The sequence below is a fragment of the Equus asinus genome, chromosome 21, assembly GCF_041296235.1.
Source record: "Equus asinus isolate D_3611 breed Donkey chromosome 21, EquAss-T2T_v2, whole genome shotgun sequence".
Lineage (NCBI taxonomy): Eukaryota > Metazoa > Chordata > Mammalia > Perissodactyla > Equidae > Equus > Equus asinus.
This window is the reverse complement of record NC_091810.1, coordinates 13,446,052-13,472,599: the sequence shown is the minus strand read 5'-3', so window position 1 is coordinate 13,472,599 and position 26,548 is coordinate 13,446,052. Positions and strand designations below refer to the sequence as shown.

Below are 26,548 nucleotides of genomic sequence, written 5' to 3'. Positions count from 1 at the left end.
GCAGTACGAGTTAGGGGCACGCTCACCAAGAACTGGCCTTGCCTCAGCCCGGACTCTCCTCTTGCTCCTCCCAGCTCCTGGAGGGTTACGAGAGAAGGAACTGGACTGTCCACCTTCCCCTTGTCAGGCCTCTGCCTCTACCCAGTTCACAGACCTCGTGCTGGGATCACGTAACACAGGTTACATGGCTAGCCACCGAGATTCTGAGGTCCCAGGAGGCCCAAATCTATGGGAGTCTGTGAGAGAAGCCCCTGGGGAGAAGGAGGGAGGTCAGTTTACAGCATAAATAGCACACGCTCTGGAAAGAACACCAAGCCTGTTCACAGCCGGCGCGAGGCGAGGTTGCGTGTGATATCCCCTGTGGTTTATGATTCTGTGTTCTCATGGGAAATCGCCTCATTGAAAGCTGCACTTCCTCCCCCAGGGGCCTTGGCCCAGCCCACCTTGGGGTTGGCACCTGTGTGCAGAGCAAGGAGGATGCATGGCCTGGCCGGCTCCATGAAGGACTGGAGGCAGGCTCTCGGGGTTGAGGGGAGGGAGGAGAGGCCTTCCAGGCTGAGTGGGGGACAGGGTGGACAAGGGGAGGCCCCAGCTCTTGAGCTGACACTGTGGTCCAGGAGATGGGCCACGGACAGGTTAGCATTAAAGACACAGTTAATTCCAGAAAGTGATACAAACTCTAGAGCTTATGAAATAGGGGAAAGAAATTGAGTGACTCTGGGAGATAACAGCATTGGATAAGGGTGGTGGAGAAGACCTTTCCAAGGTAGCATTAGGACTGGGTATTTGAGGGGCCGGCCCGGTAGCACAATGGTCAAGTTTGCACGTTCTGCTTCTTGGCAGCCCGGGGTTCACCAGTTCAGATCCTGGGTGCAGACATGGCACCGCTTGGCAAAAGCCATGCTGTGGTAGGCATTCCACGTATAAAGTAGAGGAAGATGGGCATGGATGTTAGCTCAGGACCAGTCTTCCTCAGCAAAAAGAGTAGGATTGGCAGTAGTTAGCTCGGGGCTAATCTTCCTCAAAAGAAAAAAAAAAAAGAACTGGGTATTTGAGGAAGGGCCTTTCCTGGAAGTGGTAACAGCAGGTGCAAAGGCCCTGAGGCAGAACAAGCTTGGGGAAAGAATGGCAGAGAAGAGGTAGGAAAAAGGTGAGAGGGAAGAGGTGATGTTGAGAGCCACTGAGCATTCAGCTCTGCACTGAGCTTCCTGGCAATCAAGGCAAAAGTAGGAATAGGACAGATTATATGGGAATTGCCAGATGAAAGTAGGGTGCCCAATTCCACAAGGGGTTAAAGCCTGAGTAATACAACACCCCATTTTAGTGAAAGGAGCCCCATGGGAAGTCATGTATTTTCCTCTGGCCCCTGGGCCTCTGCACCGTCTAGTGGTTTCCTGTCCATAGGAGTGGGAGACCTGAGTCGGCCAGAGGGGGCGGTTCTGCTTTTGGAAGGGTGTCCCCTCAGTTCCACATCCCTGCTGTTGAAAGGGTCCCTTTAAAGGGAGTGTGAGGGCTTCATGGGAGAGGCCTGGCTCGCGGTCGGCTCCTCGCCGTCACCTCTCTGAGCTTCTGCCCTCCCCCTCGAGCCCCTTGGCAGGCAAGCGTCAGTGGGAGCATCAGGGGAGGCTGCACAGCCCATGGCACGCACAGCAGGCAGCGCTTGCTGATCGGGTTCCCGCCTTGCACCCCGGTAAACTTTCAGACTGGGCCTTGAAGGGGGACTGACCACGCTGAGTCTGCGATGAGTAAGACCAGGCCAGGGTCCGCGTGTCCTCTGGGGGAGGCCAGGTAGGAGGGACTGAGAGGGGCTTTGATGACGAAATGTGGCCCATTTCTGCCTTCCGGAACTCCCTCTTCTTCCCCCTTCCTTGCCCCCACATATGGGGAGACGGTCTCAGGCAAACAGGGTCACTGCCTAGTTTTCGAGGTCCAAAGGCAGCAGGAGAGGAGGGGCCCTGGAGTGGGCTGGTGGCCTTGGCACCGTGACCTCCCCCGCAGGGCTGACCTGGGGCCCAGGACCACAGGCCTGGGAGCGCAGGGGCAGAGGGTTTCCCAGAGCTCAGCCTTGGGCCCTTCATTGGCCCCATGGGCTTTCAGAGCTCCACTCAGATCCCGAAAACGCAGAAACTTTGCTTCCAGATGTGGAAGTGAGGTCATCTCTGGGATGGCGGTCAGTGACTTCCGGCGAGAGGAGAAGCAGGCCCGCCCTGGCTGACTCTGGGCCTGACCGGCTGTGGAAAGTCAGTTTGATCCACACCCACCCCCGCCCACTCCCCTTCGAAGGGAGCTGCTCTGCCCGCCTGCCGTGCCCTCCCCTGTGGGCCCCCGAGAGCTGGCCCGTCCCTGAGACGGGTGCCCTCACTAGCCAGGCACACTCTCGCTTCCCAGAGAGGGGCACAGGCCGCCGCCAGGCAAGTGAGGGCCAAGACTGGCATTCGCTGTGTGCGGCTCTGATTTGCCTGCCGGCCCGAGAGGCTCTGAGCAGCCCTCCCCCCAACTCGGCCACAGCCTGGGTTTGCTCACGTCTGTTTGGCTCTGTTTCAGTTACATGTTTGCGTCAGTCTGTTCTCCTAGACGGACTGCTTCTTGAGAGCAGGGACCTTTCTTTTCGCTGCCAGCTTTGGACTGATGACCGCGTGAGCGGGGGGCCTGGACCAGCAGGCTGTGGCGCTCTGCCCCGCTGGTGCAGGGGGCCTCCCTCCCGAGGACCTGAGGCCTCCCGTGGCTCCGCAGCTGGTGCCCACTCTGCCCTGCCCCCGAGAGCTTGGCTGGGCGGTTCCGTCTCCGGGGTTTTCTTTGAGTCCACAGAGGGGATTCCAGCTGCAGGTCTGTGTTTGTTTTCACTCAGGAGCAAGGCATGGGGGGCGGCCCTCGGGGCTGTCCTTGATCACGGGGGCACATGAGTCGCAGGCCTTCAGGAGGCCCACATGTAATGCTGGGAAGACATGGGCCCAAGGGCCTGTGGGCTCACCCCGTTCCCTCCTGCCTGTCTGCAGCCCTGCCCCCTCCAAACTCCCAGAGAAGGGCAGCAGGACCTGAGGGGCCAGAGAGCTCGCTCACGGTGTGTGTTGGGTCTCTTCTCCAGGCCTCAGTTTCCCCCTCTCTACAGTGAGGGGACTTGGGGGCCCCATAAACTGTAAACGCCTTCCAGGAATGCAGTTGAGGGCCTTCTAGCCCTTGCCGTCCCTGCACTTGGCGTGTGCTGAGCACCTGTGTCCGTCTCACCAAGTGCTCACCTCAGTCCTGTGAGGGGGTGTGAGTACCATCCCCATTTTACAGACGAGGAAGCTGAGGACCTGCTGGTTCCCAGGCTTACTCAGAGTCACACACCTGGCGAGGGGCAGGGCCAGGACTGGAGCCCAGGCAGCTGGCCTCGAGGCCGGCTCCACGCATGGGCGGATCTCTAGGCCGCCCTGAGCTCAGTGACTCCGCAGGTGCCAAGAGTGCGCTGCCGATGCCGGGGAAAGGAAACGAGGCTGAGCCGCGGCGGTGCTCAGCACCCCAGACCTTGCTGAGCTCTCTGGCAGGTCTCTTAATCTGCGCTTGCCTCAGGCTCCTTGTCTCTGGAGGGGCTGCCTTCACTCCTTCCAGCACCTCCGAAGTTTTGTTCAACTGCCTGCCACAGGTGGCGCCAGGGCCAAAGGCCTCTGGCCAGAGGAGTTTGGGAAACCACCACCTTTACAGGTTCTGAAAAGCCTGCAGGGAACACACTTGCTTTAACTTAACACGGTCTTTCTCCATCTTGTTTGACCTTGGAACCCATAGGTTGCACAGCCTTGCACAGCCCACCAGCGTGCCCCACCGGTGGTTTTAACCAACTCTAGGACACACTGAGGGCTTCCCAGGTCGTGCCACCACAGAGCTGGGGCGCGGGAGTGAAAGGTCGGTGTTGCACCACGCCAGCACACGGGGCTGCCTTCACTCTCTTCTCCTTCCCCCTCCAGGTGGAGATGCTAGAACGGAAGTATGGGGGACGCCTCGTGACCCGCCATGCGGCCCGCACCATCCAGACGGCCTTCCGCCAGTACCAGATGAACAAGAACTTCGAGCGCCTGCGCAGCTCCATGTCGGAGAACCGTATGTCGCGCCGGATCGTGCTGTCCAACATGAGGATGCAGTTCTCCTTCGAGGGGCCTGAGAAGCTGCACAGCTCCTACTTCGAGGGGAAGCAGGTCTCCGTGACAGGTGATGGCTCTCAGTTGGGGGCCCTGGTGCCATCTGAGTGTGGCGATCTTGGCGAGCCACCCGCTCTCAAGTCTCCAGCCCCCTCCAGTGACTTTGCGGATGCCATCACAGAGCTGGAGGACGCCTTCTCCAGGCAGGTGAAATCGCTGGCCGAGTCCATCGACGATGCGCTCAACTGCCGCAGCCTGCACGCCGAGGAGGCGCCAGCCCCCGACGCGGGGCGGGCCCGGGACGCCGAGCCCAAGCCGGCCCTGCATGGCGTGGACCACCGCAAACTGGACGAGATGACGGCCTCGTACAGCGATGTCACCCTGTACATCGACGAGGAGGAGCTGTCGCCACCACTGCCCCTCTCACAGGCAGGGCACCGCCCATCCAGTGCCGAGTCGGACCTGCGGCTGCGGGCTGGGGGCACTGCCCAGGACTACTGGGCCCTGGCTCACAAGGACGACAAGGGGGACACGGACACGAGCTGCCGGAGCACACCATCGCTTGAGCGGCAGGAGCAGCGGGTGCGGGTGGAACACCTCCCACTGCTCACTATCGAGCCGCCCAGCGACAGCTCCGTGGACCTCAGTGACCGCTCGGACCGCGGCTCGCTCAAGAGGCAGAGCGCCTATGAGCGCAGCCTCGGCGGGCAGCAGGGCAGTCCCAAGCACGGCTCCCATGGTGGCCCCCCCAAGGGCCTGCCCCGGGAGGAGCCGGAGTTGCGGCCCCGGCCCCCCAGGCCCCTCGACAGCCATCTGGCCATCAATGGCTCAGCCAACAGGCAGAGCAAGTCCGAGTCGGACTACTCAGATGGGGACAATGACAGTATCAACAGCACGTCCAACTCCAACGACACCATCAACTGCAGCTCTGAGTCGTCGTCCCGTGACAGCCTGCGGGAGCAGACGCTCAGCAAGCAGACCTACCACAAGGAGACCCGCAACAGCTGGGACTCCCCCGCCTTCAGCAACGATGTAATTCGCAAGAGGCACTATCGCATTGGCCTCAACCTCTTCAACAAGTGAGTGCCTGCCTCCAGCCGCTGGCCCTGCAGGGAAGAGTAGGGTGGGCAGTGACACCCACAGGACCGCAGCTGGGGCCTTCCTCTCATGCCACGGTGCCTTTGCACATGTTGGGAGGTTAAAAGTGAGTGTGTGTAAGGGTAGGACACTGCGCACATGTACCTACAGCAATGCCTGGCGCAGCCAGTGTTGTTAATAGGGGAGATTGGAGCCGACTGAGCTGAGGACATGACCCCCAGTCCCCAGGGCTGGCCCTCTCCCAAGGGTGCTATCTTGGGCAGAGCAGATGCTCACAGGCTGAACAGTGACAGAATGAGGAGCTTCTCTGTGATAAAGCAACATGAGAGAGGGGTGTCGGCTCCCCAGGTTTGGGGCCCTGTTGGCACCTAGAACAGTAGCCAGCACACAGTCAGTGCTCAGGGCCTGTGTTGTGTGAAGGCTGACTCGGTGGTTGGGCCATGCCGCAGCCAGCTGTGAACGTCAGGCTCGGGGTTTGGATTTTGTTCCCTGCGTGATGAGGGGCATGAAGGTCTGAGCAAGGGGCTGAGGGGTCCGCATCTGAGTGAGATCCCCTGGGACAGCTGCAGGCTGGGCTCCCGCGTGGCCGGGCAGGGGGACACAGATGGACCTGCTGCCAGCAAAAGTCTCAGCAAGGCCCTCTGGGAGCTGCTTGAATTGGGTCCGTTGAGTGGCCACTGCACCGGGGCTTCTGGAAAGGTGCTGTGGGGACAGTCCCGAGAGCTGGCCTGGGGAGGGAGACCGGTATTTAAAGCAGACTATTCTTGGTGTGGCCAAAAATAGCAAGCGGAAGGGAGGAGGGCTGAGCACTCCCTTGGAGGGGCGTTGGCAGACTCTGCTTATTAAACCTCAGATTTCTCATCATTTCCGTTCACGAGGCTTCCAGGATTTGGGGTCACCAGACGCTGGCCTGGTGCTGACTCCTCCAGGGTTGGGGACGTAGAGGGGATGTGGCCAGCCTGCCCGGTGGTTCCTGACACACATCTGCTGTACTTCCCTGCTGCCTGCTTCCTCTTCTAGACTGGGGGAGATGTGGGGCATTTCTGAGCCGTCCTGGTACAATGGAAGTGCCGGCTGAGGGAGTCAGAGAGGCCTGTCTCAGGAGGTGGGTGTAGGGCGCAGCACATTCACACGAGGGGTGGCCAGGGGGCTGTGGGTCATTGGTCCTCAATCAGCTAAGAACTAAGGGTCTTGGACACCTCACATCTGCCAGGAGTGCTCTCTCCTGAGGCTTCCACCTGCCCGGGGCCTTCTGCACATCAGAACCAACCAGTTCCACTGCCACGCGAGCTGTGGCCAGAACAGCACACTGGACAGGGAGGGTCACGTGCTGCTGAGCCCATCCTGAGCTCTGTCCCACAAGCCTGCCCCCGCCTGCTCCTGGGCACAGCCGCTCCCAGGTCACCCTAAACCCAGGCCTGTAAACTGCTGGGGGAGGCCAGGGTAACCTGGGGGTGTCCCCATGCCTAGCTCACCTCGTCTCTGACAGGCATTGCATCCTGGTGGAGTCCCAGCTGAGTGGACAAGTGGAGGCCAGAACAAACAGTCTCCCCCAACCAGCCAGCTTGAGTCTCTGTAGGTTCTTTCTAGCTGTTAGTTTTGTTTTGTTTTGTAAAGATTGGCACCTGAGCTAACAACTGTTGCCAATCTTCTTCCCCACGCCCCACACCCCTGGCTTTTTCTCCCCCAATCCCCCCAGTACACAGTTGTATATTTTTAGCTATGGGTCCTTCTAGTTGTGGCATGTGGGACACTGCCTCAACGCGGCCTGATGAGCGGTGCCGTGTCTGCACCCAGGATCTGAACTGGTCAAAACCTGGGCCGTCGAAGGCGGAGTGCAGGAACTTAACCACTCGGCCACGGGGCCGGCCGCCTAGCTGTTAGTTTTTAATTATGTGCATAATACACTCCCGGTAGAAAATGAAGGCCTTCCGCTTAGGATAACATCTCCTTTGATGCCTCTCATTCCAGAGTCTCTCCTCCCAGATTTTTGTCCTGTGCACGTGTGTGTGTTCCTAGGCTCTATAGACAGCCGTGGTTCGGAACACAGCTCTGGGGCCAGCAGCCCGGGTTCAGACCCTGGCCCTTCACGTCCCCTGTGTATGTCCTTGAGCAGTGCAGCCTCCTGCAGTAGGGCCTCATCTGTGCTGTGGGGCCGAGGCCAGTGGTGTCTGTCTGGCGCGGGGAGTTGGAAATGAGTGAGTGTGTGAAGTGCCTGGAGCAGTGCCCGGCACACGGTAAGCTCTGTCCAGTATCAGCACGGTTTCTGTGACCCCTGCTGGCGTTATCCGGGCAGGGGTTGTGCATGCTATCTTACAGTGAAGTCGCCGTGCGGTTTCTGTGGGTCTTCCCGTCGGTGCACATGGACCACCTCGTTTCTGCTTGCTGCTGCGTAGTGGTCCATGTGTGGCTATCCGTATTATTTATCTGGCCAGTTGCTTCCGCCCTTTCATGACTACCAACGATAGGACAGTGAGCGTGGATCTGCTCTTCCCACACGCTCCCAAGAGGGTCTCCAGGGAAGAGAGCGAGAGGTGGGATTGCCGGGCTTCGCTCGCTGTGCTTTTAACCGAAGTAGGAACTGCCAGTTTGCTCTTTAGAAGCGGGCTCTACCCGTCTCCTCTCTGCAGCTGGACCTGAGAGCCCGTCTCCCCACACTCAGCACTCAGTGTCACCCCGCACCCTGTCGCAGGTAGAGGTGTGGCCTCTCGCTGGTTTTAATTTGCCTCTTCCCACTTGCTTCTAAGACAGAGCATCTCTGTGTGTCTTTTGTCCATTTGGGTTTTCTCTTCCATAAAATGCATGTTTGTATTCTTTGCCCACTTTTCTGTCAGGTAGTCCTTTTGATTTGTTCTTTGTATGTTGTGGATACTGGTCCTTTGTGATTACAAACGTCTTCTTCCTGTCCGTCACTTGTCTTTTTCTTCTTTTTGACTTTTTCTTTTGAGGTATAATTCACATACCGTAAAATTCATCCTTATAAAATGTAGAACTCAAGGGGCTGGCCCCGTGGCCAAGTGGTTAAGTTCGCGCGCTCCGCTGCAGGCGGCCCAGTGTTTCGTTGGTTCGAATCCTGGGCGCGGACATGGCACTGCTCATCAGGCCACGCTGAGGCGGCGTCCCACATGCCACAACTAGAAGGACCCACAACGAAGAATATACAACTACGTACTGGAGGGCTTTGGGGAGAAAAAGGAAAAAAATAAATAAAAAAAAAATCTAAAAAAAAAAAAAATGTAGAACTCAATGATTTTTAATTATACACCTTTTAACTTTGTGTATGCTCTCTCCTCTACCAGAAGTTTTTAATTTATTTTGCATTTAATTGAGATTTGCTAATTGACATATAACGTATTAATTTCAGGTGTACAACATAATGATTCAATGTTTGTATATCGTGCAAAATGGTCACCACAATAAGTCTAGTCAACATCAGTCACCACACATAGCTACAAATTTTTTTTCTTGTGATGAGAACTTTTAAGATTTACTGTCTTAGCAACTTTTGAATATATGATACAGTACAGTGTTACTAACTGTAGTCACCATGCTATACAAGATTTTAGTGTTAATTAGTCAAGTCATCAGTGTTTTCTTTTTTTATTACTTTAGTTTTTCATGTTATGTTTTAAAGGGATCTGCCCCAGGTCCTAGTATGGTTTTGAAATACTTTGTTCAGTACTTGTATAGTTCTGTTTCATACCCTTCGGGACTTTAACCTGGAGTTTGTTTTGGGGAATGGTGCAAGGTGAGTGAGGGTCTAGCTTTTATTGTTCTATGGGGGTTAGCCAGTTGTCTCCAAACAGATTATTGGACAGTCCGCCCTCTCTCTATCGACTTGAAATTCCACCCAATTCCTGCACGAACGTGGGTCTGTGCCTGGATCCTGTCATTCATTCAGCAGATGTTTGTTGAGACCTGCTGTATGGCGGGCCCTGCTTTAGAGGCCCGGGACGTTTCAGGGAGGGAGCAAAGGTCCCGTGCAGCCCCCGCGAAGGGTTAGAGATCTGTGTTATTATCCTTCTGCCAGCGTCAGACTTGTAGTTATGTATATTTTCTTATTAGGGCAAAACCCCTGTTTTGTTATTTTCAAAAATTGTCTTGGCTGTTCTTGGTAGGTGTTCTTCTCACATGAGTTTCAGAATCAGCTCATCAAGACCCAGGGAAAACCTGGGCTTTCCACTGGAGTCGCCTTCAGCTCAGAGACTAGCCTGGGGGAACTTGAGCCTTTACTGCGTGAGGTCCAACCACAGGCGGCTATGTAAATTGAGTGTAAGGTTCAGTAAAATTAGTCCAGGTCCTCAGGTGCACTAGCCACAGTGCGCTGCTCACCAGCCACATGTGGTCAGTGGCTACTGTCGCTGCAGTGCCGTCTAGAACGACTCCGTCGCCGCAGATGCGCCGGGGCACAGTGCTGGGCTGGAGCACTGAGAGTCCAGACGCAGTGAGCTGGCCCGTGTGGCGTGTGGGGCAGAGTGGCGTGGGCCGGCTCCCCTGCGGCAGCTGTCAGATCCCGTGTGCACAAGCCCGCCTGCCCGTCAGGGGCTCCAGGGCCTGAGTGTGTCACAGAGCACCTTCCTCCCAGCTCAACCTTCACCACCTCGGGCCTCGGTTTACACCTCATGTTGTTGGGAGGATTGAAGGAGAAACTGCTTTTCCAAAACTGTGTTATTTAAACAATCAAGCACCTTTCTTCCACAGATTCCGAGCTTTTTGGTTCATAAAGCCCTTCCACAGACGTATGCCCATTGCCGAGCCTCACCAGGGCCACAGAGGGCTGGCGGTTAAACTCTGAGTAGATGGAGCCCCAGTTCCGCTGCAGGAGCCTGCAAGGGTTGGGCAGCAACGTGGCGGGTTTTCCACCAGCAGGCACTGGAGCTGCCAGCTGGGGGTGACCGAGGGCCAGAGATCCTAGTGGACTCTGAGCAGTCCTGCCACCCAAGGCCGGGCTCCGTCCCCAGAAGGTCCCTCCGCGCCATCTCCCACCTCTTCACTGTCTACCTACCTCTGCTCCCTGTGGGTCTCCTGTCCCCCCCCATACCACCATCTTCCTCCCTCCCCAGCCCCCAACCCCTGAGGAGGCCCCACACCCCTGACTGCCTACCCAGCCTCCCAGACAGCTCTTACTTTCCCCCACTCCCAGACGTGAGCTTCCCCGACACAGAGACCCTTGCAAGGGGTGTGAGGAGGGTCCGAATGATGTCTCCAAAGTGGGCAAGGGAGCCAGCAAGGGGGGTACAAACAAAACCTGAGAAAGTGATGCAGGTTGGCGAGGACGGGGCGTCGCTGGGGTGCTAGAGGGGGTGCAGCTGTCTGCCTGACGTCCAGACGTTCCTCGAGCATCTGCCTTCACCAGCCGGGGGGCCACATACGGCTCACAGCCCTGAGGGGAGGGTGGGGGCCTAGGAGCCAGAGGCAGGGGGCTTTCAGCTTCTGCTCTGCCACACTTCAGCTGCAACTTGGCAGTGCCCCGCTCCCTCTGGGCCTCCCCTGTTGCACGTGGACTATGGATGCAAGGTCCCTGCCCCCAGGCCTGGTGAGGATTAGAGGCAGTGGAGCCAAGAACCTCGCCCAGAGCCTGCCTTCAAGGAGGTACTTGTGAATGGCAGCTGTTGTGGTTAGCTACAGCTTCTGTGCCCAGAGCCAGTGCCAAGGGTGGGGGGCTTCAGGAACACCCCACAGGCAGTTTGGTGAATAGAGCAGTTGGAAATATTGAGAATGGCTAACACTTTGATGAGTTGACCATGTGCCAGGCACTGTTCTAAAAGCCTGTCATGCTTTAAGTCATGTTCTCCTGTGGGATAGGAGTAACCCCACTTTACAGATGGGTGAACTGAGATCACGCAGCTGGTAGGTGTCCAGGCTGGAATTCATACCCTCCACCTGACTGCTGAACACATCCTCTTAAAATCCAGTGTCGGAACTGCTCCCATGCGCGCAGTCCTGTGCCCTCCACCTGCTCGCTGGGCCACGGATCTGGGAACTGAGTCCAGGAGGCACGGCCACAGCACTCGTGGGAGCCACATAGCCCTGGAGTAGTGGTCCTCGGGCTGCGGGACAGGAGCTGCGTCAGCACCTCACAGCCCTGGGGGGCGCCCAGCAGGACCCTCATTCCGCCTGTCGGCTGCTTGCCCCGGAGGGCATTTAGATCCCCAGGATCCCCTGCTCCTGTACCCAGTACACGTGCTTAGGGGTGCAGGCCTTACTATGTCCGTCTCCCTTCCTTCACACCTCTCCCATTTACTGCCTGGCATGGGCCCAGGTGTAGCAGCCCAGGCTGGTTTTGTCACAGGTGGACCAGGCCAGACCTCTCCTACCTCAGGAAGAGTGTCCTCATCCCCAGAGCTGCCCTGTGATGAAACAGGCACCCTCATAGGGGAGTGAGCACCTCATCTCTGAGGAGCATGTAAGCAGGGCCTCAGCAGCCACTTGGTGTGATGGTGTACTGGGACTCCTGCTCATGCTGGGAGCTGTTCACAGGGGCCTCTGAAGTCCCCTCCAGCCCAGGGCCTATGTTCGGAGGCAGGCCTTACTCTGTGAGCTCGACCCCTGGGGCTGCCAGCTGCTGGTTGCCAGCCTGCCTGCCGTTCCTTTCTGCATGCCTGGTGCCTGCTGGAGCTGCTACAGGAGGGAGGCAGGAACACTGCTGTGAGTCGGGGCAGGGGTGCTCCGAGATTTCACCCCACCTCTATCCACGGGGACCAGCCGCACTCTACCTGCGAGGGGAGCAGGCTCAGAGGGCGCAGGGCTTGGCCAGCCTCTCTCGGGAAGCAGCAGAGCTGCGGTGAGGCTCCCGATCTGCTGACTCCAGCTCCGTGCTGCTTGCATGTAACGTGTTCGTTGTAATCAATGAAAATAGCAGTGACGACAGCCAGCCTGTATAGATCTGTAATAAGTGCCAGGCACCGTGCTACACACGTCACGTGCATCATCTTACTGACTCCTCGCAGTAATCCTGTGAGGCGTGGCTCTAGGGAACCAGGACTCAAAGAGGGCCAGGCCACAGCATCAGAAGTGCTGGCTCCAGGGTTCTGGTGGACCCAGTGCCTGTGCCAGGCTATTTGCCGTTGCTGGTAGTGCTGACAGTTCAAATGACTGGCTCTCTTAGGAGCACTTTGAGCTGGATTTTGGGAGGTCTAGGTCCCATTCCCCTCAACATGAGCCACCTTCAGAGCCCCCGGGGTCCTGTCCTGAGTCTGGAGTGGCAGGTGCCGGGTCCCTCAGGGCAGACCAGCCTGCTAGAGGGTAATTCTTCCACCTTCTCTCTGGGACAAGTGCAAGGAAGACCCCAGCAGCCACCTTCAGCTTGGATTCGCAATATCAGAAATAACTTGGTAAAAGTCAGAGCTGGGTAACATAAGCAGTCTGAGGAGGTGGTGAGCCTGCTGGCCCTGAGGTGTGTGAGCAGCTGGAAGGGAGCCACTTCCTTGCAGGACGTGGGAGGGCCCAGAGCCTGGATTGCCAAGTTGAAGGACATTCCAGATGTGCAGGGCTCTCTGAGTGCCGAACTTGTGAGTCCATCCACCCTGTGGCCAGTTTGAGAGCAGTCACTGGGATGGTTGGCCTCCTGACCACAGAGGACCCCGGGCACTATGGTATCAGACCCTTGTGTTGTTGATCAGGGCTTCTCATTGCAAGCGACAGGGACTCAGGCAAACTGGTTTCAGTAAAGAGGCCTTACTGGTTCATGGACCTGAAAAGCCATTGGTCATCTCTCGGATGCCTTCCCAGAGCTGGCCCTGTCCCGCACCTTGGTCCTCCACCCCAGCAAAAGGGCCACCAGCAGTCCCAGGCTCCTGGTCCAACCCCATGGCGACGCGGCAGGGAAAGAGCTCTTCCTCCCTGTCGGCTCCTGCTGGCTCTCTGAACCGCTCACTCTGGTCGCAGGGTACAGGGCTCTGACTGGCCAGGCTGGGAGTGAGGTCAGCCTGCTGCATCAGGAGAATGGAGCTCGAGGTGGGGAGGGAAATCCGGAGGCCGGCTGGATGCCAGGCCAGGAGGTGCTGGGCAGCTGCCCACTTCCACTTGTCTTCAGCTGCTCGAGAAACTAAAAGCTACAGGAGCAGCCGGTCGTTGACCCTCCAGCCCCTTGCCGGGGAAAGAGCAGGCAAGGCACTCAGCACTGGGTTCCAGCAAGTGGGCGTCCTCAGTATGGCACACAGCCTTGTAACTGCCTTCACAAAAGCCTGCAGGCTCGGCATCACCACTGACCGCTCATGGCACGAGGACAGAGATGCGTGTGAGGGAAGCCACTGGTGTGGTCTGCGTGCGCTCGTCTGTCACAGCCGCTTCTGAATCAGCAGCTGACGTTGAGAAAAGCCCGCCCAGCCTGGCAGCAGACAGCAGGGACGCATCTTGGACTCTCCCAGCCAGGCCTGTCCTGCTGGAGCCGTTCAGGGAGACAGCGGCCCAGAGTGCAGCAGCGGGTCAGCTGTGGATGGTGACAGTCGCACTCGGCACCTGTTGATCCTGAGCCTCAGAGGGTGGAAGTCAGGAACGCCCGAGAAGAAGGAATGGGAGAGACTGGGAGAGCAGGCTGCACAGAGCTGGGCAGAGCGGACTGTCAGCCGTGCTGGGGTGAGGAGGGCGCAGTGAATCTTAGGGGCTTCTCACAGCAAGGAGCGGGTAAGCACCCGGCACTCTTCTCACTGGGCAGCCTGGAGCCGAGCTGCCTCACCTCCCTGTGCCCTCATTTCCTTATCTGTCAAATGAGGCTTTTGTGTTGGCTGTTCCTTCTAGCAGCGCCCCTCGTCGTGGCTCCCAGTTCAGTGCCACCTCCCCAAGGGGGCCTGTCCTGACTGTCACTCCCTGTGCCTTCCAGCTAACGTCCACTCCTTCTCCAGGGCACTGCAGCGTCGCTTTCTCACAGCTGAAGAAAGCATTGCCTTTCTTACAGAACTGACAGTTTTTTGAGGCCTTACGGGCATTAACTTATTTAATCTTCACAGCAACTCTGCCATGTACTCTGTTGCTGTCTCCATCATACAAGTGGGGACGCTGAGGCACAGAGAGGTTAAATAACTTCCTCTAGATCACCCAGCTTGTAAGTGGAGCTTGGATTTGAGCCCAGGCTTCTGAATCCTGAGGCCACGCCCTGGGCACCTGTGCTGTATCTCTGTGTCCTGGGAGTTTATATCGCTCCTTTATTGCACTCCAGCTAGAATGCATGTTTTGCAAGGATGGGGACTTGGTTTGGACCAACAGTATGCTAGCACAGCACCTGGCGCCAAGTGGGCCCTCAGTAAACGTTTATGGAATGAACAGAGCCTGGAACTCATCCTGCAGGCGTTGAGTGGCTGGAAGCTTTTAAAACAGTCCTGGTGACACAGGCTGAGGCAGCCCTTCCGAGAGTCCCGTCTTCCCCGAGCCTGGACGCGGAGCATGGGCTGTTTATCTTTGTTGGGAGTGCTCTGCGTGGGCTAGCCCCTTTCTGGGCCCTGAGGGTCCAGAGTCAGATGAGCCCCAGGCCATAGCTATGTCAGTCCCTAGAGCCTGGAGCTCCAGGCAGATGTGTCTGCAGGCCTGTGGACCCTTGTAGGAAAAGAAGGCAGAGCCACAGCTGGGAGGAGCCGGAGCCGTGTCTGTGCCTGGGGGTGGAACATGGCACTCTGCGACCCAGTTTCCCCAGCCGGGAACCCTTCTCTGCCGGTCTTGGGGGGCTCTGCCATGCTAACGCAACACGAGTTATTGTCACTGTCATGGCCTCATTCATCATAGTCGGCCGGGGGCTCTGCTCATCAAGTCTCTGAGGGAGGAGATGGTCAGAGGCGTCCTTTTGATGTGGGCTTCTCGGTTCTCTGTGACGAGGGAAGGTGCTGTAGGGGGTCTCACGGCTCCCATGGGAAGTTCCGCGCACCCCTTCTGCTCACGGTGCGTTGGCCAGAGCACATGGCATGGCCCTCACTGCCACGAGGGGAGGAGGGGCAGGGGGCGGGCAGCACTAACGGCTCACGCCCCTGCATCCCCTCACATGGCAGGTGGTTGTGTGTGACGCGTGGCAGGACACGCGTGGAGCTCTGCCAGGGAGCCAGTGGGTCCAGGGCCGCAACCTGGATGGGCCCCCGAGAGCACACTTGGGGCAAGAAGGGCCTCGCTGTACTGCTGAGGGTGAGCGGGGGTCCTGACGGCAGGGGGCTCACCCCAGCAGATGCCCAGCACACTGGCTGCTTGCCTCGGGGACGTCACTCCCCTGTGTAGCGCCATTCAGAGGCTCCCTTCGCTGGCCACATCTGTCCCAACCCGGGGCCCCTCCTGGCCTCCCCATCTCACCTGCCCCAGCTCCCCACCTATACCTCCTGCCACACCTTTCTTCTCAATTGCCTGGCAAGCTCCTGGTCACTGGTCAAGGGCCAGTCATTTCAGATTTCTCTCTCCTGTGACATTGCAGTGAAACCTGCCAGCTGGAATCAACCTCTCCCACATTCGGTTCAGGCTAAAAGCTGAACCGTCGGGTTCACACACAGATCCACAAATAGTGTCATTTCTACCCTCAAACTACGTCCTAAACTGGCTGCAGCTCCCCACCTCCTGCCCCACTGCCTGGACGCCTGCAGGAGTTTCCTAGCCAGGCTCCCAGCCTGGACCTAGCCTTGCTGCCTGTGGAGCAGCCAGAAAGCTTCTAGAACGTGGACATCAGGTCCTCTCACTGCCCTATTCAGAACACGCCAGGGCTTCTCATCTTGCTCAGGATGACCAGACTCCCCTGTGACCTGCGCAGCCATGTGTGGTCCGGCTCTCCCCACTGCCCTCCTCTCCCCCTCCCCCATGTTCCCTACTCTCAGCCACCCTGGAGCAGCTTCGTGGGCCCTTCATCCTGCAAAACCCATTCCTGCTCCAGGGCCTTTGCATCCTGTGTTTGCCTCCACCCGGAAAGCTCCTTAATCACTCTGGTCGCTGTCCAGTGTCACCTGCTCAGAGAAGGCCTCTCTGCTTCACCTCTGCCCTCCAGCCTCACTGAGTCCCTTTGCCCTTCAGACTGTGGACTGCAGCCTACCGTTGTGCTGGGTGTTCACAGCTGGCGCTGCTCGCTCCTGTCTGCCAGAGCGGTGCCTGGCGCAGAGGAGGCACACGGCACTTCTTAATCGGTGAAGAATCTGCGTTCCCACGGCCCCTTGCACAGCCTCTCCTTCCCACGGCTGGACTCCCTCTCCCACTGCGCCCTGAGCTCCTTGAGGGTGGAGGGGCCTGCATCCTGGAAGTCCATGATGCTGTGTGACGTTGGTGTGTAAACACAGGAGGGAGGAGACGGGGACAGAGAAGGGAGAGCAGCCACCCCGGGGAAGCAGGAGGAAGCAGGAACTGGCTGGGCCTGGACCAGGGCACATATCGGGGCCTCAAGGGGCCAAGCAGTTGGGTGGGTGATGGAGGGCACCCGAGTGGGGGATGCCCAGCCCAGCTCTCCCGTCATGGCCACACAGGAGCACAGGCCCAGGGGTGCCAGATGGTCTGATTTTCCAAGGGAGGTTGGGAATCCAGACTCTGTATGAGCACTCTCAATTTCTAAACGTTGGCAATTACCCAGAATTCTTTGCATTAACATTGTGTTTGTGAAAGAGAACATGTCTGTGGGCTAGCCATGGTGACCCCTGGCCTGCAAGTTGAGAGAGGGGGAGGTGGGCATGGGCTGGGGTCCTGTGGGGGCCAGCATGGGGCTGGGCAGTGAGGAAGTGGGACCTCCCTGGCTGCAGCCTTAGCGGCCAAATGGCGAGAGGCCTGGGCCATGGGGCGCTTCTTGGTTGGAGACCCTGGAGTTGCGGGGAGGAACGGGGCCACTCTGTCCCCACCTGTGCGCCAGGACCCAGCTATGCCGGAGCTGCTCCCTGCCAGCTGCTGAGGGCAAGGTCGGGTCCGGCCAGCTGGGGTAGGCCCGCAGGCCACCTTGCAGCAGGAGCTTTGCTTGCTGGCACGTGGAAATAAAGTATCTGCAGGTCACCATGGTCAACCGAGAGCTGTGTGGTTTCTCAGAGCAGGTAGTCACTGGTCCTCACCTCCATGTGCCCAGGGGACAGCAGAGTACTGATCTCTACCTGCTGGGGCAAGGGGTACAGCCTGGCCCCCAGATAGTGGCTGACCCACTGACTCTGCCCTGGCATGGGGACCAGGTACAGCCCAAGGGCTCCACAGCTCCCCAGGCCAGTCGGAGGCTCTGAGGCTGGTGGAGGAGGACACCTGCCCTCTGGGGGAAATACATGCCACCGTGTCTCCTTTGACCACCAGCACCTCCCTGTGAGGTCAGCCGAGCTCGTGGCGTATCACGCAAGAGGATAGAGGCCCAGAAGGAGGAAGGAGCCTCCTAGGCCTGCCTTCCCCACAGCCCACCTGGGCCCTACCTGGCCCCACGGCTCCCGGTGCGGGCGGACACCCTCAGCCCTGGGGGCCAGCCCAGCCCTCCCCGAAGCCCTTGTGACTGCCAGGCAGGGCTGCACCCACCCCCATTGCCTCTCCTGTAAGCTGGGGCCGATCCTGAGAACCCTTCGCAGTGCTGACTGCGCACCCTGTTCCAGGTACCCGACTGTGTTAACTCAGTGAGTCCTTATGACAAGGGCGAGTGAGGCCCCTGGCAAGGTTTACGCAGCTATCGGGTTCCTAACAGCACAGGTGGCGGGACTGCTGACCCCAGGAGCAGTGTGAGGAGTAAGCTGGTGTGTGTGCTGCTTAGACAGTAATGGCACAGAGTCAAGGCTTAGCAGGTGATGGAAACCGTGGTGTCTTCTCGGTGGGCAGGCTGGCGTGTGCGGGGCCGGGGGTTCCAGTCTGCCTAGAGGTACAGCACAGGTGGTGTTTTCTATGCAGAGGGGAGCGAGGACCAGGCAGAGGGCCAGTTGTATATTCGGGTAGGCATCTGGGGCAGTTCGAGGCGGTGGGGGAGGGTCCCTGTCCAGCACCCACAGCTGTGCCCCTGCAGCTGGCCCAGTCCCAGCCTGTTCTTGGTGCAAGGTCTGGGCAGTTCTGGCTTCCCCGTGTCACGGACTCAGGCTGGGACAGGACGGGGTGCCTGTAGCCCACGGTCTCCCAGCACTGGCTGGGGCACCTCGAGGGCCTGAGGAGGGGTCACTGGGAGGAACCGGGGCTGAGCATCCCTCTTGTCTCCCCCGCAGGAAGCCTGAGAAGGGCGTCCAGTACCTCGTTGAGCGTGGCTTTGTGCCCGACACGCCCGTGGGGGTGGCTCACTTCCTGCTGCAGCGCAAGGGCCTCAGCCGGCAGATGATTGGCGAGTTCCTGGGCAACCGGCAGAAGCAGTTCAACCGCGACGTGCTGGAGTGAGTGCTGGGCTGGGGGGCGTGTGCCTGTGCACAGTCCTGGGCTCGCCCTGCTTGTGGAACGTGCCCCAAATCCTCCCCTTGTCTCTTTCTGCTCCTAAACACGTGCTCACACATAGGTGCCCTATTTGCACATCACACCCTGTCGGGTACATACCTGGGCACCTGCCCTTGGGCACCGTGTCTCAGATGCCGACCTTGCCTGCCCCCCGCACGCACCCCACACCTCTGTCCCGCTCCAGCAGGGCCCAGCCCCAATCCTAACACACCTTGAGGGCGAATGGGAGGGGAGTCGGCCGAGCCATCCCAGCGCCTCCTGCCTCTGCTGGCTGGGAGATTTGGGGGTGAGAGCCTAACCCCGACCTCCCGACCCCGCACCCCAACCACCTAGACAGCCCTGCAGAAAGGTGAGCTTCCAGTTCTCTGGAGGCTGCTGACAGTTTTGAGAAGTGCCACCCAGGATGTACCCTAAATCTTTCTGTTCTTCCTTAAGACTGTCATGAGTAGCAAGGCACCCGCGTTTAGACCCTGTTTACTGAGCAGGTGGGGTGTACAGGCCCTGTGTCCTCATCTCACCCACAGGGGTGGGTGTCGGGGTCGCTAACCTCCTTGCACAGATGAAAAGCCAAAGCCAGTGGGATAAGATGGCTTGGAATGAGGGTCCTGCTCACCCCTTGTCAGGACCTGGGGGAACATCCCCAGGCCTGTTGAGGATTTTTCTGATCTAGGCAGCTACACGTTGAGATGGCTGACCCCAGGCTGGCAGGCCAGGAACGAAACCAAAATAGGGTAAAGAGGTAGCCATCAGTGACAAGGGCAGTGACTTCCACCTGTGCAGCCCCTGCCTCATCAGGTGAAAGAGCAAGCGAGGGGGCAGGCAGCAGGCCCCGGGGCCAGGCCTGCTCTGCAGTGAGGAGGGACCTGGCCGCATGCACCTGCTGTGTCACCTGCTTCCCTGGGAGGAGGCAGGCGGGTGCTGGGGCCTCTTTGTTTCACAGGTGAGGAACCCTGGGTTCAGAGGAGGGGGAACTGGCCTGGTGCCCCCACCCCAACACACAGACTCATGTACGTACTCCGAAGTCACACACCCACATGTACACACATTCATGCATGTGTGTATTCGCTCGGTTGCACACGCAGGCACCAGTGCAGGAGATGCAGTGAGCCAAGGCCTTTGGTGGTGGCTGGCAAGTGGCTGGCACCCAGCAGAACGGCGTCTGTGCCCCTCCTTGGCCAGGCATGCCCACCTGCTCAGTGTTTCTGTGCGGGCCTCGCTGGGAAAAGCCTGCTGCATTATTAGCGCCCCTCCCCCATCAAGCAGGAGTAAGGAGACGGTTCAAGGAGGCAGATTAGCTCCTAGGGAATCAGGCCCAAGACCGTCTTGGTCCAGCCCCACAACCCCTGCAGCCATTCCTGCGCTCCCCCATGGCCCCCTCCCGCTGGCTCCTGGCCCGCAGGAAATCCATGCATTGTTCTCCTCAGATCAGAAAATAGCAGCAGCCGCAGGAAGTTGCGAGACCCCCGACCCTCCCCAGCAGGCATCCCCCTCGGGTGCTGGTCAGTAGGTCATCCAGTGTGGCCCCGGTCTCGCAGCTGCTCTGCAGCAACCCCAAAAGACTGCTGCCCAGGGTCCTGAGTCCTCAGAAAAGGAGGGTACCACAGGTTCTGTCTGAGCCCATCGCCCACAGTAGAGGGAGAGCCCTGGGAGTGCATGTTAGGCCCCCCATGGCCGAGGCCTCTGCAGCCCCACCAGGAGTGGCCACGGCTTTGTTACAGACAGACACCTGAACCTGCTGTGTGGGTCCCTGGTGCAAACCCCACCTTCTCTGTTCAGGGGTCCTGATTGGAGGATGGAGCAGGCTGTCCTGGGGGTGGGACTGTGATAAGAGTGGAACCAACCAGCCGACTCTCCAAGCCCCACCTCACCCCCTGCTTGCCTCCTCAGCAGACGGGGATGGCGCAGCCCCTCTGAGATGCTCCTTAAACCCCAGCGAGACCCCGCCACCTCTCCCCGTATCCTTGCTGTGCGAGGACAGGCTCAGTGCGGTCACTGCATGGCGTTAGTGCCGGGGCCTGCACTTCCTCCTCGTGAGGGTGGAGCGTGCTCCTTATCCCCTCGCTCGCAGGCCCCTCCCTGCACTGACCCCCTCTGCACGCGTGTGCTCCCCTCGCCTAAGGAGGACTGGCAGAGGCTGTGCGGGCAGAGGGCTCTAACATGGCCTTTGTCTCTTGTTCCAGCTGCGTGGTAGACGAGATGGACTTCTCTGCTATGGAGCTGGACGAGGCCCTCAGGAAGTTCCAGGCGCACATCCGGGTCCAGGGGGAGGCTCAGAAGGTGGAGCGGCTCATCGAGGCGTTCAGGTCAGCGCCTTGGCATAGCGGGGTGGGTGTCGGGGAGAGGAAGGTCCTGGGCTCGAAGGCCCTTGGCTCAAGGGCCAGAGCCTCCTTCCTCCCCTTCCCCTAGGCAGGGTGGGTGGCCATGAACTTGCTGGGATGAGGCAGCAGCCCCTCCTGGGTGCCAGGCACTGCGCTGGAGCCAGGGTTTTGAGCACTCTTTGTCTTCCTCCAAGTCCTCGTGAGCCATCATTTCTTCATGAGTGTGTCTGTCGTCACTTATCTGGTCATTCACAAGGGGCAGCTGCTCTCTCACAGTGACTCACACAGCCTCCTTCTGACACCCTCTTCACTACCAGCTTTGTGACCTTGCACTGGTTACTTAACTTCTCTGTGCCTCCCATTCTCTCGTTAGAGTGGGGATAACAAGAGCACCTACCCTAGAGAGTGTGGGAGGATTGACCCACTCAGGACATGTTGGCACACTTAGCCCAGTCCTGGCACGACAGAGAGCCCGCAGTCAAGGTCGGCTGTCACTGTGCAGTCTTGGATCTGGGACTGTGTGCACACTGGCTGTGTAGGATCCTGCGTGCTAGGTGTAGGAGGCACAAGTCAGCCAGTGGCGCAGCCCTCCAGGCTTAGCTCCGGTGGTGGAGCCACGGAGGAGCGAAGATGCAGAAGGAAAACCCCAGGCCCTGGAAGGGGAACATTCAGCCACCTGCTTCCAGGGGGGCTTCCTGGAGGGGGCAGCACTCAACGGAGAAGATGGAATTGAAGCCACATCTTCTAAGCTCCGATGGCTGCTGCCTGCTAGATGTAGGCCTTGGTCACAGGGCCCCACCTGGTTCCTCTTCTCCCCCCCCGCCCCTCTCACCCGCCCCTCCACAAGGTCACCAGTGGAGGGGCCCTTTCAGGGGTGGGGGTGGGGGTAGGGGAACTGTTTGAGGCAGTGAGGACGGTGGTAAATAGGTGACTTAGTGAGACAGCATGTGTTAGCAAGGCTCTTGGTTCAGCTGCCATAAGAAAGATGCCCCAGCAGCCGTGGGTGAAACTCCATGGAAGTGCATCTCTATCTGAGCTGGTATGAGGAGGCCTTGGCTCCTGTCATCTCAGGGTCCCAGGTGGCAGGTCCATTGCCCACTGTCACATCCCTGTTCCAGGCAGGGTGGACACCGTGGAGGGCACACCCTGCCTTTAAGGCGCCACATCCCGTCTGCTCACATCCCAGTGGTCAGCACTTAGCCACGTGGCTGCCCCCAGCTCCAGAGAGACTGGAGAATGCGGTCCTCCCACCCTGGGCAGCCGCTGACAGCTCAGCTACAGGTGACTGGGACATGGCTAACCTGAGAAGGGGCGGGCATGTAGTCGGGGCCAACTCTGCCGGACCCCGTACCAGATGCAGAAACAGGCTCCGGGGGTGCTGAGCGGCCTCGCTGATTAGAGCTGGCTGAGCTGTGGCGGCTGCTCGTGAGTGAGGGGCAGGCGCCCTTCCAGCCCTGAAGGGCGTGGCCCTGACCCCCCTCCCCCCTCTCCCCCGCCCCCCCCAGTCAGCGGTACTGCATCTGCAACCCTGGGGTGGTGCGGCAGTTCCGGAACCCGGACACCATCTTCATCTTGGCCTTCGCCATCATTCTGCTCAACACGGACATGTACAGCCCTAACGTCAAGCCAGAGCGCAAGATGAAGCTGGAAGACTTCGTCAAGAACCTCCGAGGTGAGCTCCCGGCCGCTGCGCCGCAGAGCCAGCCTCTGAGCAGCGCTGCCGGGTGGGGGACCGCAGGCTGGACACGGGGAGCTGGGCTCCAGGGCAGCTGGCTGTCAGCGGGGCCTCGGGACGAGAGAACGCAGCACCGAGTACTGTGAAGAGCACAGACTGGGCGACTCAGGCCTGGGCCTGGGGGTGTCGGGGAACCTCAGTCACGGAGGAGATGTTTCAGCTTGTTCCTAAAAGGCGCCCGGGGGTTTGACAGGCCAGGGTGAGGAGTTATTCACGATGCATCAAGGGGGCAGAGGCCCGAGAAAGCATCCCGGCACAGGGGTGCCCAGGGAGGCACCCTGTGGGGTCGGAGGAGAACAGCTGCAGCCACAAGGCCGCCGAGCAGGCAGGGCTGGCACCCCTCCTCTGTGCTCCGCGTTCCTCTCCACACTGACCTCTTCATTTGTGTTTTGCTGAAGCCTCTGTATTTAAAAAAGGAACCGTGCGTCGTCACTCTAAAGGGGAAACCAGTGCTGTGTGCCTCCCCGGTGCTCATTCTGACGATGAGTGCAGTGACGGAGAGTGCTGTGTCTGGCTGGGCCCAAGACCATGGCCAGCTCTCCTTGGTGGGTGGGCCTGTGCTAGGCAGGTGCTGGTGAGGCAGGCACAGGGGCGTCCTCCTGGCAGCATCCCGTAGGAAGGAGCCAAACAGGGAGCGGCCAGCTCTCTGGTGGCTCTCTTAGCGGACGGCGTGTCCCTCGTGCACCTGGCGCCCCTGGAGGGAGGAGAGGGAGGGGCTGTGCCCCCTCCTTGGGAAACGCCAGCTGCAGTGGGCTGAGGTCCCCTAAGAAATGGGATCACATTTTTTAAAAAAGGGAAGCTGCTCTGAATCCAGTCCACCTTTGTGAGCTTGCTGAGCCATTTAAATGTTCCACCCTCATCCTTTATTTCTGTAAAACTGCTGTCTGTCACCCCCTCTCCCTGGCAAGATAATTCTCCCTGCAGCATCTCCAGACCCTCCCGGGGTTTGAACCGTCCTAGCGCGCCCCCTGGTGGTGGGTGCCGCCGTAGCAGGGCAGCTACCAGGATCTCCGGATGTTTCCCAGAGAGCAGAGGCCACCAGGGGATGGCAGGACGTTGCCTCCCCGGAGTTTGTCTCCAAGACCTGAGCGGGCACAGACAGTCGGGAAGCCAGGCGGCTCGGGCATGGTTCAGAGCACTTCCTGTGTGCGGCCCTCCCGGCTCTGAGGGGCATCGCAGGCCCCAGGGGAGGCCCGGTCCTGGCTGTGGTTCCTGGGAAACCAAGGAGTCTAGGAGCCTCACTAATGGCAGGTAGAATGGCCAGGAGAGCGAGCTAGGGCGAGCAGAGGACACGTCCACGTGCAGGGGTCGTGCACTCCTCCTCCCCCTCAGCGCCAGCCCTGGGCCTGTCCAGCCATGAGCCTCGTCCTCGCTGGGCTGAGCCTGTTCTGCTCTTCACAGAGTCCACATGGCCCAGACGCAGGCCGCTCCGGCACTGCCAGGGGAGCTGGCTGCGTGCTGCACGCTTGGTGACCCTGGGGGCGTTCAAAGGTCTCTGGGATGCGATTAGGATTTTCTTTTTCCTGCCTTTGGCGCCTCATCCCTGTAATCTGGGACTCCCCTGTATGAGAAATAACAGAGGAACCAGAAATGGTTCTCCCAGAGGACGGAAGGCTCAGGTAGGACCGGGCTGCTGAGTCAGATGTTTGCTGGTCAGCCACTCTCGTGTCAGTGGCTTGGCTGTTCCCACCAACTCATCTCTTTTAAGTCAGGGACTTGCCGGTGTCCTGCCCCATCTTCCTTGTGCTTCAAGAAGGGACAACCAAGGTTCAGAGAGGGAAGGGACTTACGCAAGGTCCCACAGGAAGTGAGTGTCAGAGGGGGCAGGAGGCTGGCCTCCCAAAGCCAGGCTGGCGCTCTTGCTGAGCACACACCCAGCTTGCTCTTTTCAGAGGACGCCTTCCCCACACGTGCTGGCCACACCCTTTCTCCAGAATCTCTCACTCCAGTTTGCCCTATGGGTCCAGCAGCAGGAGACCCTCTGGGGGGTCCAGGGATACGTTGGGGGAATGGCTCAGCATGGGCGCCAGAGAAGCAGGGTTTTACTTTTATTGGTAATTGCTTTTATTTTTTTATTTTACTTTATTTTTTAATTGATCACATGTCACTTTATTTATAGATGCCACACATGCAGAGAGAGGGGAGTTAGAAGGAAGAAATCAGGAGGCTTGACAACTTCCTTGGAAGGGTTGTGGTGTTTTCATTGTCTTTTTTTTTTTTTTTTTTTTGAGGAAGGCTAGCCCTGAGTTAACATCTGCCAGTCCTGGGTTTTTTTTTTTTTGCTGAGGAAGACTGGCTCTGAGCTAACATCTGTGCCCATCTGTCTCTACTTTATATGTGGGACGCCTGCCACAGCATGTGTTGCCAAGCAGTGCCATGTCCGCACCCAGGATTCGAACTGGCAAACCCTGGGCTATCAAAGCAGGAACGTGCGCACTTAACTGCTGCGCCACTGGGCTGGCCCCTTTATTGTCTTAAGAAGAATTGAGGGGCTGGCCCCCTGGTTGAGTGGTTGAGTTCATGCTCTCTGCTTCGGTGGCCTGGGGGTTTGTCGGTTTGGATCCTGGCCACAGACAATGGCACCAATCATTGGGCCCTGATGGGGTGGTGTCCCACATAGCACAACCAGAAGGACCTGCAGCTGAAGTGTACGGCTGTGTACTGGGGGGCTTTGGGGAGAAGAAGAAAAGGAAAAAGGAAAAGGAAGATTGGCAACAGATGTTAGCTCGGGTGCCAGTCTTTTAAAAAAAAAAAAAAAGTTGAGCGGGAGGCAAAAAAAGTAAAGGTTAAAAAAGAGAAAAATGTGGGAGCTGGAGGTATTTGAGTGGTCAAAGTTATAAAGAGATGGCTGGGAAGGTGACCGAAAAATAGAAAGTAGAAAAATCAGCCAATTCTCCACTTACTGACGCTGACTAAATCTTCTTAACTGAACTTCTTACTGAAGAAAATAATAAAATCAAAACAAAGGGGCAGGAAAAGAAAAAAGATTCTGTCCGTACTAGTCTCTTATATCCCCACATGGGCAGCCACTAATCTGGTTTTGCCACTGTAGTATTTCCCGCTCCAGGAATTCCTATAAATGGAACTATATAGTATGTAGTCTTTTGTGTCTTTTTTCTTTCATTCAACATAATGTTGAAATGCATTCATGTTGTGTATATCTTGTATTCTTACCTTTTTATGGCTGAAAAGTATTCCCGTGTGTGGGAATCATGGCGAATCATTACACCACGTGACCTTTTGTGTCTGGGTTCCCTCACTGACAAGATCTTTGTGGAGATGAAGAGCAGAAAGAATTCGCATTGGTGCTTGTAGAAAGAACTTGGGATTCCAGAATGGGAGAGAGGCAGTATATATTGGGGTCTTGGCAGTCCCCGAAATGAACTATTTTGTGGCCAACAAAGTGGTCTGTGGGAGCCTTCACGTTGGGGCACAGGCGGAGCTGGAAGGCAGGCATTGGGTGCTCTGGATAAACCAGGGGTGCAGGTGGCCCGTGAGGGGATCCGGGAGCTGCATCCGTGTCTGTCTTGGAAGAGCTGGCCTTGCCTCCTGCCTCCGCTAACTGCTGTTGGGGAGCTTCTTGTTTTTGCTGAGTAGGCTTGTGCTTGGCTCTCCTGAGTTTTGCTCTGTGGTTCTGGAACCACACCTGCACTGCTCGTGGGTGTGTCTCCCTTTCTGAGGCCGTTTCTTTCTGAAGGCTGGGACTCGGGTGGGGGTTCTTGTTGAACAGGAGCTGCAAACCTGCTGATTGTTTCTCAGGGAACATGGTTCTTTTCCTTTGTGGATACTTCTGGTGCTTTCCTTCAGGAAGGTCCACGGGGTCAGACATCGTGTAACCTAGATGTGTTCCTGTGCTCTGGTCCAGAGACAAGAAGACTATTGGCAATTGTTTTTAAATTTTTTTAATTTATTTTTTGAATGGGTATTATCTTCACATAGTTTAAAGACCTGAAAGTAGTATGACC

The 26,548-nt window shown here is 58.1% G+C and overlaps 1 protein-coding gene across 20 annotated transcripts in view; it reads left to right on the top strand.

Annotated features, from left to right (window-relative positions):
* Window positions 1-26,548, top strand: part of IQSEC1 (IQ motif and Sec7 domain ArfGEF 1) — a 352,756-nt gene that overhangs the window by 305,720 nt on the left and 20,488 nt on the right. For all 20 annotated transcript variants that reach the window (XR_011496628.1, XR_011496626.1, XM_070493483.1 and 17 more), the window contains exons 3-6: window positions 3,945-5,194; window positions 18,311-18,472; window positions 20,711-20,833; window positions 22,354-22,520. Coding sequence is in view for 18 of the 20 variants with exons in the window: in XM_070493483.1 (XP_070349584.1) it covers window positions 3,945-5,194; window positions 18,311-18,472; window positions 20,711-20,833; window positions 22,354-22,520 (1,702 nt within the window). In the remaining 2 variants the exon portion in view is untranslated. The remainder of the gene's footprint in view (window positions 1-3,944; window positions 5,195-18,310; window positions 18,473-20,710; window positions 20,834-22,353; window positions 22,521-26,548) is intronic.